The sequence below is a fragment of the Scomber scombrus genome, chromosome 21, assembly GCF_963691925.1.
Source record: "Scomber scombrus chromosome 21, fScoSco1.1, whole genome shotgun sequence".
Classification (NCBI taxonomy): domain Eukaryota; kingdom Metazoa; phylum Chordata; class Actinopteri; order Scombriformes; family Scombridae; genus Scomber; species Scomber scombrus.
Genome location: NC_084990.1, coordinates 22,697,319 through 22,710,096, shown reverse-complemented (window position 1 = coordinate 22,710,096; position 12,778 = coordinate 22,697,319). Strand labels below are relative to the sequence as shown.

The 12,778-nt window shown below is 36.7% G+C and overlaps 2 protein-coding genes across 2 annotated transcripts; one reads left to right on the top strand and one right to left on the bottom strand.

Annotated features, from left to right (window-relative positions):
- Nucleotides 1–727: 727 nt before the first annotated feature.
- On the bottom strand, nt 728–1,636 carry cdk5r1b (cyclin dependent kinase 5, regulatory subunit 1b (p35)). Its single transcript, XM_062442514.1, has one exon. It carries the CDS (start codon nt 1,634–1,636, stop codon nt 728–730), a length of 909 nt encoding a protein of 302 aa, XP_062298498.1.
- Nucleotides 1,637–4,917: 3,281 nt separating this feature from the next.
- psmd11b (proteasome 26S subunit, non-ATPase 11b) lies at nt 4,918–9,068 on the top strand. The gene is made up of 3 exons (XM_062442275.1): nt 4,918–5,008; nt 8,654–8,755; nt 8,845–9,068. The coding sequence occupies exons 1-3, from the start codon at nt 4,918–4,920 to the stop codon at nt 9,066–9,068; spliced, it is 417 nt and encodes a 138-aa protein (XP_062298259.1).
- Nucleotides 9,069–12,778: the final 3,710 nt, after the last annotated feature.

The window sequence follows — 12,778 nt, the reverse complement described above, 5'->3', positions numbered from 1 at the left end:
ATGATGAAGAAAAGCCAGTCAGGCGATGGCCCTCACCCTCCTGCAGTAGGCAGTGCACATCACATCGTCAAACAGTCAGAAGGTCACTGGCAGGCTGCTGCAGCCTCAGTCCTGTCCACATTCATTGCTGTAGATGTATGCGTCCTTTTCTAATGTTTTTCTTTTCTTTTCTTTTTTTGTTGGTTTTTTGTTGGTTTTTCAGGTCTTTTTTGTCTGAATTGTTTTTGTTTTTTTCATATAGATATATATCTGTATGTTAGCAAAGGATTTACCCAAGTCTGGCATTTTTTTTCTGTGTGTGTGTGTGTGTGTGTGTGTAGGTGTGTGTGTGTGTGTGTGTTTGTTTATATATCATTGTCAAAAAAAAAAAAGCTTTCATTCTCAGGTTTATGCAAAAAAATCCATCCTTTGCACAAAAAAACCCCAATGCTTTTTTTTGGGGAGACCATTGCAACAGTTTCCACCCCCAAAATATCCATCCTCCTCCTCCTCCTCCTCCTCCAGAGATGATTATGTTGTCATTCTGACTAGATTCAAAAGCTCAGGGGGTTGTAAATGTCAAATACTTTCCTAATTAGCTCTCCAGCCCCTCTGCCGTTTGGACAATAATAAATAAATAGCATCAGCTTTCAAACGTGTCAAAATGCCAGACTGGAGTATGCTCCACCTCCCCCCCACCTAGCCCTCCCCTCCCCCTCCTCCTCTGCTCCCCCCCCTTAGCATCCCCTCACCGGTCCAGGCCGATGAGCAAGCGGCTCCTCTCCTCCTCCTTCTGGCTCTCGTTCTTCAGGTCCGCGAACACCTGAGTGAAGTAGTGCGGGTCGGAGTTGATCTGGAGCATCTTTGCGCTCATCAGGTTGATGATGGACAGGCAGCGGTCCCAGAAGGTCTCCTTGGAGCTCTCCACTAAGAAGGGCTTGAGCGGGTAGGAGATCTCGTTGCCCATGTAGGAGTAAGACAGGTAGAGGCAGGTGAGGAGCACGGCCTGCAGCTCGTGCTCCGTTGCCACCTCGGAGGAGACCACGTCACGGCACAGCATGTAGACAAAGACCACGTTAGCAGGAGTGATGAATCCTTGGTCCTGCCAGCCCTGCAGCAGCAAGGAGCGGTCCACGCTGCGCAGCCACAGCACAGGATCAGTAGGGGACAGGTGTTTGAGTCGGTAACAACGCCGGCACAGAAACTCCCCAAGGCAGCGCAGGAGCTCGCTAGTGGAGGCCTGGACGATCACTCTCTTAGGGGTCCCGGGGGCCACATTGGAGTTGGCCAGAGGGGCCTTCTTGACAGACGATACTGTGTTGTTGGAGGTCTTGGTGAGAGCTGGAGTGCTCTGATCCTGGGTGAAGGTGGAGAGGTTGGCGCAGGACTGCGACTTCTTCAGGTTTTCATTGTTGAGGTGGGTGACATTGTTCTGGTAGGTGGCATTGGGTTGCACCTTCTTGGAGCCTTTCTTCTTGGCTGACACAGCTACAATCCGCTTCCATGGGAGGACGTTGATGAGCGAGTGGCGCTTCAGGTTCTTGTCTTTGGCGTTCTTGCTGTTCTGGACGGCTGTGTAGTGGCCCACGGTGGCCGGTCCATCCTCAAACAGAGCCGCCTTTCGGTAGCTGGGTGACAAAGACAGCACGGTTCCCATGGTGACTGCGGGGAGGCGTCCAGGGGCTTTAGCCTCGCTGGGTCAGAAGAGCGTCTGCCAGGGGAGATCCTTGAGGGTCTCAAAGCCTCAATGCTTCTGGGAGCAAAGGGGGGAGGTCCCGGGCTACAGGCTGCCGCTGGGCATCTAAAGCTGAGGAGGAGATTGTCCTGTAAACAGCTCTCTGAGGGGATAACGATCACCTTGACTGAGACTGAGCCTCTGTTGTATTTCAGCTCTCCGTCTGCGGCTCCGGATGGGCACTGCTGGAAGCACAAAAAATCAATAATCAGAAAAATAATTGGTAGAAAAGCTCCTGCCTTTAAATCATTCACGGATATTTGGAAATAGCCAATAAAGTGTGTTTGATCTCATGTTCGATCTATCATCCTATTATTCATCTTACATCAGATAAAATCATCTTTCTGGTGTGATGTGCTCATGAATGTGAGGAGTGTGCTTTATCTGACAGAATACACCAAGCTTATTAGCAGCGTTGATTTGACTCAATAAATGCTGGAATGGCTCAGCCTGTAGCTTATAGTAATTAATACCATCAGTATAGATTCCTGCTTGCTACAAATGATCAATACAGAGCGGGAAAATCACACACACATTATGAACGATTTAGTATGAAATTGTGCTCCAGCCTTCATTCATCTGCAGTAGATTACAGAGCAGGAAGACAAAAAATCATGTGGACGATTGTGTATAATGAATCCAACTGCATCGGTGCCTCAAATTGGGTCCTATATGGTGAATTCATAAACATTGCATGATGAGAGATCCATATTTTATAGGCACTGGCACATAAACCAGGGTGAACCACGCGCCACCATCTCGATAAAATGGACGCCATGAATAACGTAAACACCATAATAACAGGTGAAGGTCGGATTGTGTGCTTATACTGTACAGGGCTCATCATATCAAAGCAACACAAAAGCCATGATCGTGTTTAAATCTCTTTAAAATAAACAGATGCGTATGATTCTTTATTTTGCACGACGTGTTTTTTTTATCCTCACTGCAGCAGCTACAGTATAAAGACACAGTCGATGGATCGACATTGCTCTCTTGCGCAGGATCCAAGCGTGCTCAATCCGTCATTCCATCACCCTCTATCCCTCTATATATATATCTGATTCGTCATTTTGTGTGTGCATAAAAATCCACAATCTCAGCTTTAAATGTGATTTCAGTGGAGTAAGATTTAAAAGGATTTGTCGGATTTCGTTGCTGTAATAAAAGGGGGTTGTGTACATCGGATGCTCTCCATGGTGCTGAAACTGAGCGTCTGCGTCGAAAATGAGAGCATTGCCCATAATAGGCGGTGGCTTAAAAAATGATGAAAATCCACCCTTTATAATATCATCCCTTTATAATATCACTAAATATGTCAGTAGATATGGCTGCCTATAGTTTAACATCCTCATTTATCGCATAATAGTCGCATATTTTCCTGTAAAACGCAGCTGCGCATCTCTCTCCTCCCTCCCTATTCCACATATAATGAATCCACAAATCTGCACCCACAATCCAAACTGCTGCACAATTCAGCACCAAAATATTCCCAAAATATATATATAACACTTACCCGATTTCCTGCTCAATATGAAGAACAATCGCACTGAAACGATGATGCTCCGCGTTTTTCAAGCCTGTTTTTCTCCTTGTGGAAAAACGCGATCAAAACCATATAATCATCCCAGAGAGAGTGTGTGCGTATAAATGCAGCAGAGAGAATAATAATCCGAAATATAACACAAGCAGTGGGATGATCACGCCTGGTGTCGGCGGTGCGCAGACGATGGGAGGCAGTTGTGGAATGGATGCTTGGATGAAGATGTGCTCCTGGTCCTCCTGGCCGTGAGATGCGGATGCTGCGAGGTGCTGATGTTGTGTTGTGTCACACTGACTGACTGACTGTGTGTGTGTGTGTGTGTGTGTGTGTGTGTGTTTGAGGAGGGTTGACTCAAAAGACGGTGGTGGGGCGCCGCTGTGCTGTCTCTCCTGGAGAAACAACTCCGCCTATAGAGCCACACATAGCAGGCTCTCATGCACACTGAACCCAATGAACTCAGAGGGTGTTTTTTCCTACATAACATATGATGGCATCATACCGACTGACTCACCAACATACATTAATTAGCTTTTACATATAAAAAGTGAAAAGGTTTCTATATAGGTAACCCAGTTGTTTGGAGCTTTGTTTTAATCCCTTAATCGCTAATTATTCTCCCATGTAGGCTACTTGTATATATGTATATTTTTTCCATTTTGGGAATATGTTGGGGTTTTATTTAGTGTTTAATATCAACAATCCATTCATCCACTTTGACCACAGACACATAGACTACCATCTATAGACGCTACTGGTAATTTATTTAAACCTATATGGTCTTTCCCACCAATAATACAGTTCTACATAAAACATTGCATACATAGAAATACAAATAAATAAAGTAAATATTCTAATTATATATATATTTTTAATATTGGCACTAAATATTTGTTGTGGGAATGCATGGTTGGTCTGCTCTATATGATAACAGCCTAATTTATGTGCATTATTGCATTACTTTTAATGTTGTAGACCTACTTTGATTTAAAAAAAGAGAGGTATGATAATGATTAATAGTATTATTGCTATTATTATTAGTAGTAGTGGTAGTATTAGTGTTATTAATTATAGTAATCATAATAATAATGCACTACAGTCTCAGTCTTACTGTCTGCGCTGTCCTTTTGTGTCTGTGTCTTTGTATTGTTCTTCTATTTTCTTCTATTTTGTTCTTCTCCTCTACATTGCTGTTTGTGTTTTCATTTATTCTGTATGGTTTTATTGTTTTAATTTGTCTTTGATTCTGTAAAGTGATCTGAGTTTTGTTAAAAGCGCTCTATAAAATTAATCTATCATTATTACTATTATTATAACAATTATTTTTTATAGTATATTGGTTTTTGGACTACAATCTTTGTCTCTTGCACTATAATGTTATACACACATTGATCAGTTTATATCTTTACGTTTTATATTATACATTTTATGTCTTGCACTATCTACCTGTTAAACTATAAGACTCCATAAGCTCCTAGTTTTACAATAAAGAGAGTCTTATTCATATTTATTTATTTTTATCGACCTATTTTCAATTAGAACTACATTTCCCACACCTTCAATCCTGGCGCGTTGACGTCACTCCACGCACGTTTGGCGAACGTAACGCCAGCACGTAACCTTTTTTTTTCATTCAAGCAGCAGCATTTTGAATTAAGCAAAGATGGCGGCTGCAGCGGTGGTCGAGTTTCAGAGAGCTCAGTCTCTCATTAGCACGGACAGCAACGCCTCTATCGACATCCTCCACTCGATAGGTAAGTGTTTTATTATGCGGACACTTTCTCTCTTGGCCACCGTGTTGTTTAGTCATTTTTTTTGTGAGTATTAGCGGGGTAAAGGTGGTGTTAAAGCTAGCCGGTGCTCCGTGCTGACTCACTGTTCAATGTAATGCTAGCTAGATAGCATGTTAGCTCCTTGTGCTAACTTTAGGCCAGAGGCGTGAAATATGTAATAATATTATATCTTAAATTATTATATATATTAGGATATTATAATGTTGTTTGTATGTTCTAGCTATCTTTCTATTAGCTGTACTTTAAGTGACTCATGTTAGCATTGTTGTTATTATTGTAGCTAACCACATTAGCTTGTTGTTATCAGAGTGAATTTAAAGAGAAATAACTCCAGAGAGAAGCTATTCAGTGGTCTAGTCAAGCTGTGCAGGTGTGTATGTGTCTGTGTATACTAATGACACACTGATATTATATTATTATTATCTGTAAATAGTCCTTAAAGGCATCACTGTCCTCATTCTGCCTTGTCACACCAGTCCAGTAGCTGTCAAGCTCAGTGCTGCTCAGAGATGGAAGAAATAAACAAATATATATCACCCTAAAAGAAATAAACAACAGTTTAGGGTTTCCAAACATTTTGTGTGTGTGTGGGAAAATAATATTATTGTTCCAAACAGAGTATTTAAACATTTCATAACACATTTCTAAAGCTTATTTTTGTGTGATTGTTAGAGTAAAAGAAAAAAGAAAAAAACTAGAGGACTACAGGACTAGAAAAGTTCTTTACTTCTTCCTATGTATTTTAAGACATTGAATGTTTATTGTTTTATTGTTTATCTAAAAAAAATAAAAGTTGCTGTCATTTCTTTTGTTATATTTTGCTGCCTATATATTTTATTTTGTCACTTTAACATGTTAGAATAAGCTAAACTAAACAGTTAGGTACTTTATAAATTATATTCAGCTGTTAAACTTTCCTAAATTAAAACATGTTTACTTTTGACATTAATTGGAAGATATGAGAGATAGAATATGTCTTTTAACAGGGTTCCCACACATATTTAACATTGAATTTTCAAAACTTTTCCAAAACTATTCCATAATATTTTCCCCCATTTCCACAACTTAATTAAAGTAGTTTAACAAAGGTAAGCCCACATAGCTACTATAAGGCACAATATTGGGTTTTTACCCCCCCCCCCCCCCCCCCCCATCCCAAATCTGGACATGCAGGTCGAACTGTTGAACATCATAACCAGAGCTGTCAACTTTTCAGAAACCCTCAGAGTGAGATTTGAGGGAAGTTTGGCCTTCATGGTCATGACCCTACATTAAAGACATTTTAATTGAATTTGTGCTTTAAGGAAAGAAACATGATTATTTACAGCACAAAGCATTTGAAATGTGGTTGGGACAGATTAATGTGAGAGGGGGTAAAAATGGGGGCGGGGGGGGGTCCAAGTTCATGCAGCCTGTCTTATATCTGTTATCTTTGATATCAGAGCAGGTCATCCCTAATTCAAAACTTTTCCAAACCATTTCCAGTTTTTCTTATTTCATAACGTTTCCAGGAATTTAATGACCGTGTGAACCCTGAATATATATCACCTAAAAATCACTTTCAGAAATGTTTAAATACTCTGTTTGGTCCACTAATATTTTTTCCACACACACCAGGGTTATTATAGTTCGGAAATTCTCATTAGTTTTTATTTTTATTTAGTTTTTCAGCCTGCTTTTTTCTTTATTTCAGTTTAGTTTTAGTTAAACAGGTGATTAAGTAGTTTTAGTTTAGTTTTATAAAATATATATATTTATCATCTCTCATTCTATAAGCAAAGATCAATGTACAAAACTGTTTATGTCGCCAAATATGTCAGCAGATGTGATGTGATGTTCCTCCATACTTCCCGACAGTAGGTCATGTATGAAGGAGCAATACAGGCTGTAAAGTCTATAAAGTCAGTTCTCAGTGTTTTTGTGCACTTTGAGGTTCTTCAGGTTTCTACTTCACTCTCCTCCAAAGTTGAATATCGGACCGAGATTGATTTCCAAACTGGTTGTGACGTCAGAAATCATCACAGATTTTAAAATCAGAGCTTTAAAACTGAGACTTTCCTTTTAAGGCACAGAGAAAACCCCCATTGTTTTTCTTTTTTTCTTATTTTTGGACTGACTCACTGTATGACCTAATATGGGCTTCTAGATGCCTTTTATTTCCTTCAGGATCAATAAAGTATCTTATCATTCTGCTCAGTGAAGCTCAAGCATCCAACTGTGAAGAAATAAGAAAAAAAAACACATTTTAAAGTGAAGGTGGACTACATTTAGTAACGCTGTCATCTAAAAAGTACTCTATTAAGTAAGAAATCCTGAATTCAAAATTAAATATTTAAGTGAAAATACAGATGAATTATCAGTAAAATGTAATTAAAGTATCAAAAGTAAAAGTACTGCTTTCTTTCAGCATGTTATATTATTACAGATTTTTGTATTGTTGGTTATTAGAGATTTTAAAATGTTGTAGATTATCATTGTGGAGCCAGTTTTATCTACTTTGAGTAGATTAATAGTAATACTGCATCATATTTTACACTTATAAGAGTTTCATGTGTTTAAAAAATAAATAAATAAGAATAATACTCTTTTTTTTTTATAGTACTTTTCACACAAACTGCCTAAAAGAAATTAAAACAGAAAAGAAAAGAGGATAACAAGTAGAATATTAAAATATATATATATGTAAAATATCTGAAATGTGACTAAATAAGAGAGAAAGAAAAGGGACTGAAGATCATAACGTTAGTTTATTTGGAGTGGACGAATGAGCATTAATATTAAAATAATAATAATAATAATAAACTGTGTGTGTGCCAAAAAAAACAACCCACACACTTTTTTCTCAGACAGTTAACAGAAAATTTCATTAGTGTAGTTTATTTATCGAGTATAAAGACAAACAAACAAACTGGCTCTAGCATCTCAAATATGAGGATTAGCTGCTTTCCTCTATCAGATGAGTATAAATTAAATATATATTTGTGTTTGTTTGACTAAAAAAGAAATTTAAAGACATTCATTTGGATTTTTTGTCAATTTTTTAAACATTTTTCTCAAGTTTCCTGCTGTTTTATAGAGTAAAGTATATAATTAATCAATAATGTGAATAATCTTTAATAGGGCTGCGACTAAAGACAATTTTAATGTTATTTATTATCAATTAATCACCTGGTAGGAGTACGGTAAAGTGTTAATCATTGTTTCCCTCTAATGTCGTCCTTTGTCCAACAGTGTATAAGCCAGATATTTGTTGTTTATACAATCATAGCAGATTAAATACACCATAAAATATTCACATTTTAGAAGCTGGAGTTGAACATTTTTGCTTTAAAAGTGACTAAAAACAATGAAATAATGATCAAGATATGTGGTGATTGATTTATAAACTAATTCTTGCAGCTCTTATAAGTAGTAATAAAGTTTTTGTGTGAGTTTGAAACATATGAGCTAAAAAAAAGTCCAGAAATCTCACTCTTTAAATTGAATTAACGTCTCATTAATGTCGTTCTCTGACTAGTTAAAAACAAATTCACAGGTTGCCTTTCGTCTGGATTTAAAAGAACAAAGAGTTTCTAAGGTGTGAACTTTGTCGTCTTTCTTTCGCAGTGAGGAGAGATGTTCAGGAGAACGATGAGGAAGCCGTCAGGGTTAAAGAACAGAGCATCCTGGAGCTCGGGACGCTGCTGGCCAAGACGGGACAGGCAGCAGGTAACGTTAAAACCCAACAGGTCTAATTAAGATGATCCGAACCCAAATCTACCAGAACCGACTCTAAATCCTCTGGTATCTGTCTGCAGAGCTCGGGGGTCTGCTGAAATTCGTCAGGCCTTTCCTGATTTCCATCAGCAAGGCGAAGGCGGCCCGGCTGGTCCGCTCTCTGCTCGACCTCTTCCTGGACATGGAGGCGGCGACGGGGCAGGAGGTCGAGCTGTGTCTGGAGTGCATCGAGTGGGCCAAGAACGAGAAGAGGACCTTCCTACGACAGGCTCTGGAGGTAAAAGGAGGAGCAGGGCAGCGTTAAAGTGTGCAAAAATAAGACTGAAATATTAAAGCAAGGCGGATTTATTTGTAAAGTACATTTCAACAGCGGGAAAATTCAAAATGCATCAAGACCGTTTATAAAAGACGATTAAAAGTGTTAAATTGGAAATAAAATTAAGCGAAAATAGAATAAGACCAGGAGAATAAAGAGTTGCAGTGCAGTGTGAGATATTAACCCGAGCTTCACTGCAAGGATTTTGCATTAGGGCAACATTTTATACTGGTTACCATCATCCTTTTAAACTGGAAATAGCCTGCGTGATATCAACACAGCAGATATAACTGGATTAGAGAGGACAATGTATAACGAAGCCCCATATTGCTTCTTCTTTAGCTCCAATTACCCTCCTCACTCTTACTGGAGGACTATTAATCTAAACTCTGTTATTGTGTAATAATATAAATAATATGTGCCTTTTAAAATACTTTTCATTATTTACATATGATAAACTGTTACTGTTGCTGCTGTCTGCTGCGTTTGCACCTTTTTATATCATTTTATTGCCCTTATTGATTACTTTATAATGTGTTTTTTTAATGTCCTAAATTGTTTTAATACCTCAAGGAGTCTTATCTAAATTTCGTTATATTGTTTTCTGACCCTCAATATAACAACAATAGATAGATGGATAGTTTATTTACTTGGTTTACAGAAGCTGAAGCCACATGTAACATCACATAGAAACACATCCACAACTATCCAATGTTAAAAAAACCTAAAAAACGTATTACTAAATATACCCAAAAGTTGCACTAATAAAACAAATATATGTATATTTCTAATAAATAATAATAAAAAAAATACCACCTAAAAATAGTAAAAAAAATAACCTACTACTACTTTATTATTTGCATTATATTCAACAGCTTTGAATACTGATGAGGCAGAAATATAAATGTGGTAATTGAAATAGTCCAATAATTATCCATTTGCTAAGGATACTATTTATTTTGTATTTATCTATTTAACTAAACTTAATTTTACCAACAAAGAAAAACATTCAAGATTCAAAATGTCCCTTTCTTTGTGCACTTCTATACATAAGAAAATAAAAAATAAAATGAAAGACAAAGAGAAAAAATAGTGCAAATTGAAATTAGTAAATGGCAATAAAATAAGTCTTAATTAGGAGGAATCCTCATTTATAAACAACATTAGGAAGAAAATAAAACAATGAATGAATACTAGTAAACAGATCAGATTACAGTGAAGTTAAAAACATTTACAATCAATTTAAACAAGGTTTAAAAATAAAAGCCTATGAACAGTTTTAGTAATGAAGCGTTCAAACTGTCAGCTCCGACATACAGCGAAGTTTATGATTAATGAGAGTGGAAACAAAAGCCATACCCCCCCCCCCCCCCCCCCCCCCCAAACATAAATAGCTGCTGTAAGAGAGGAAGAGGGATCAAATTTAAACATCTTCTGACTCGTGAAGTGAGAGATTCGATACACATAAATCATGGTTGTGAGTTTTGGTTGCCAAGGGATACTCAACACGATGATGACAGAGAGCTTTAAAAAAAATATATATAATGAAGCAAATTTGTGAACTTTGCCCAAAGAAAGTGACAAAATGAGGTGTTAATGCTACTATTAATAATAATAATAATAATAATGATAAAGCTGACAAGTGTCTACATGCTGATATATGATGACATCACCTCGCTACAGCAGCCAAAATGAAAGGAGGGGGGGGGGGGGGTTAGTGGCGAAAGAACTGCCAGCAGGTTCACACTCACAGCCAGAAATATCTGCAAATGTTGGCGGAATATCACAATAAAGGATCAACACAAGATTTCATGTTGCTTTAATGAAACCAGGCTGCAAGAAATGAGTGAAAACTGACAGAATCCAGTTTTACTGTCTGTGGGTTGTTTAGAGGATTTTAGATAAAAGACAAGAAACTTTGTCAAGATCAACTTTAAAACACTCAAACTCCACTTTTAGGATCAGTTATTACCTTTTATTTTTTAGGCCCATTATTGTGTTAAATCATTCTTTAATGATTAAAGCAACATGACACATTTCAGGGTCTAATTTGACCCATTTTTTTACATTTGAAAGAAGAAAAAACACCTTAAAATTTTTTCTTTTTAGCCAGAAATTTGAACATTTTTCCTCATGTGACCCAAAATATACAAAAAAAGAAGAAAAAAGGAAAAAATTTCAACTTTTTAAAAACCATTTTGTGCAGCTTATATGTATTTTTATTAAGTGTTTGACTCATTTATTAAAAAATACTCTTTTATTCACATTTAATATAATGAATTGAAATCATCTCCGGTGTTATATAACATTGGAAAGATTCATAGTTTGATTGTAAATGATATTCATGAATGATTTGTGCTTCAGAAATGATGTATAGAGACTAATTATGAGAGAATATTAAGAACAGTATCCAGAATTCTGCATGTAAAGTAAAATTATTGATTAATCTGATGTGTTAAAGTTAAATTAAACCTTTGGGAACACTTGGTTCTTTCTCTCTCTGACACTTTATTTCTAAAAGTATTTCTATAAAATTTTGGAGCTTTTTTTTAAATAATTTGACTTGTTCTTCCAACAAATGTGTGAGTAGCACTTTAACTTTTATCTTGTTTTGTGCCATAAATCGCCTTTTGATTTTGGCAGCTTGAAGCTCGCTCAGTGTGACTCAGTTAAATAGTCTCACTCTCGCTCTCTGAACTTCATCCTCAGTAGTTTTATTGGGGGCTATAATAAACCAAGATGATCTGAAAATGATAGAAAAATAGGAATTTATGGGATATTATGAATTAATTAAACAGCACATGTGACAAAAACAAAAATAAAGAAGCATAATTTGGGTATATTGATTTAAAAAAAAAACATAAATTCAGTAAAGTGTCATGTGATTAAAGCTTGTTAAGCAGCTACATTTCTCTTTTAAAGCTTTTTTTATACGCTAGATTTTATAAAAGTGAAAAGTTTCCTTCAAATATTGTTCATCTTAAGTTACGCCATGTGTCAGCAAATGTGTAAGAATTTAATATTTCGATCTGTTTTGCAATCAGACGGTTTCATCATCAGAAATCGAGCTGAATAATAACTTTTTAATACATAAAATGCAGCTCGTTTGAAGTACAGCGAGTTGAAATCAACATCATAGGTTAAAAAAAACACATTAAAACAAATAAGAAGAGATGAAAGTTAAATAGATTTTTTTTTTTTTAAATGAAACTAAAACACAAGATCACAGTCAAAAATTCAAAGTACGCTATTTGTCATTTTTATAAGAAAGAGACAGCACAGCATCTCTAGAAATTTGCAATACTAAATAAATAAATGAATGAATAAATGACACCATACAAGACTAAAATCAATAAAGTGCAATACAAATAAAAAAGTGCATGAGCTGAGTGCACTTAAGGAGGAATAAAATGAATAAAACACAGATTAACTAGAAGCTTGGTGGTAAAAGTATGTTTTCAGTGTCCACCGATGTGCAAAAGGTCCTTTTTATAAATGGAATAAATCAGATCTGAGGTGTCTATCCTTTTTTTAATTGTATTGATTTAAACGCTCATAATTTATATCCTGGTTTTCTTCATGTCTCTAAAACCTGTTGCAGCTTTTTCTGTGAGGCGAAAAATAGACGAGGCGCTGCAGCTGCTCTCTGCTCGTCTAACATCGCTCTTCTCTTCTTTATTTCCCCCTCAGGCACGACT

Coding starts and splice junctions, on each gene's coding strand:
- psmd11b (XM_062442275.1), top strand. CDS start 4,918: ATGGCGGCTGCAGCGGTGGTCGAGTTTCAGAGAGCTCAGTCTCTCATT. Junction 5,009..8,653: donor CGACATCCTCCACTCGATAG/GTAAGTGTTTTA, acceptor TTTCTTTCGCAG/TGAGGAGAGATGTTCAGGAG. Junction 8,756..8,844: donor CAAGACGGGACAGGCAGCAG/GTAACGTTAAAA, acceptor ATCTGTCTGCAG/AGCTCGGGGGTCTGCTGAAA.
- cdk5r1b (XM_062442514.1), bottom strand. CDS start 1,636: ATGGGAACCGTGCTGTCTTTGTCACCCAGCTACCGAAAGGCGGCTCTG.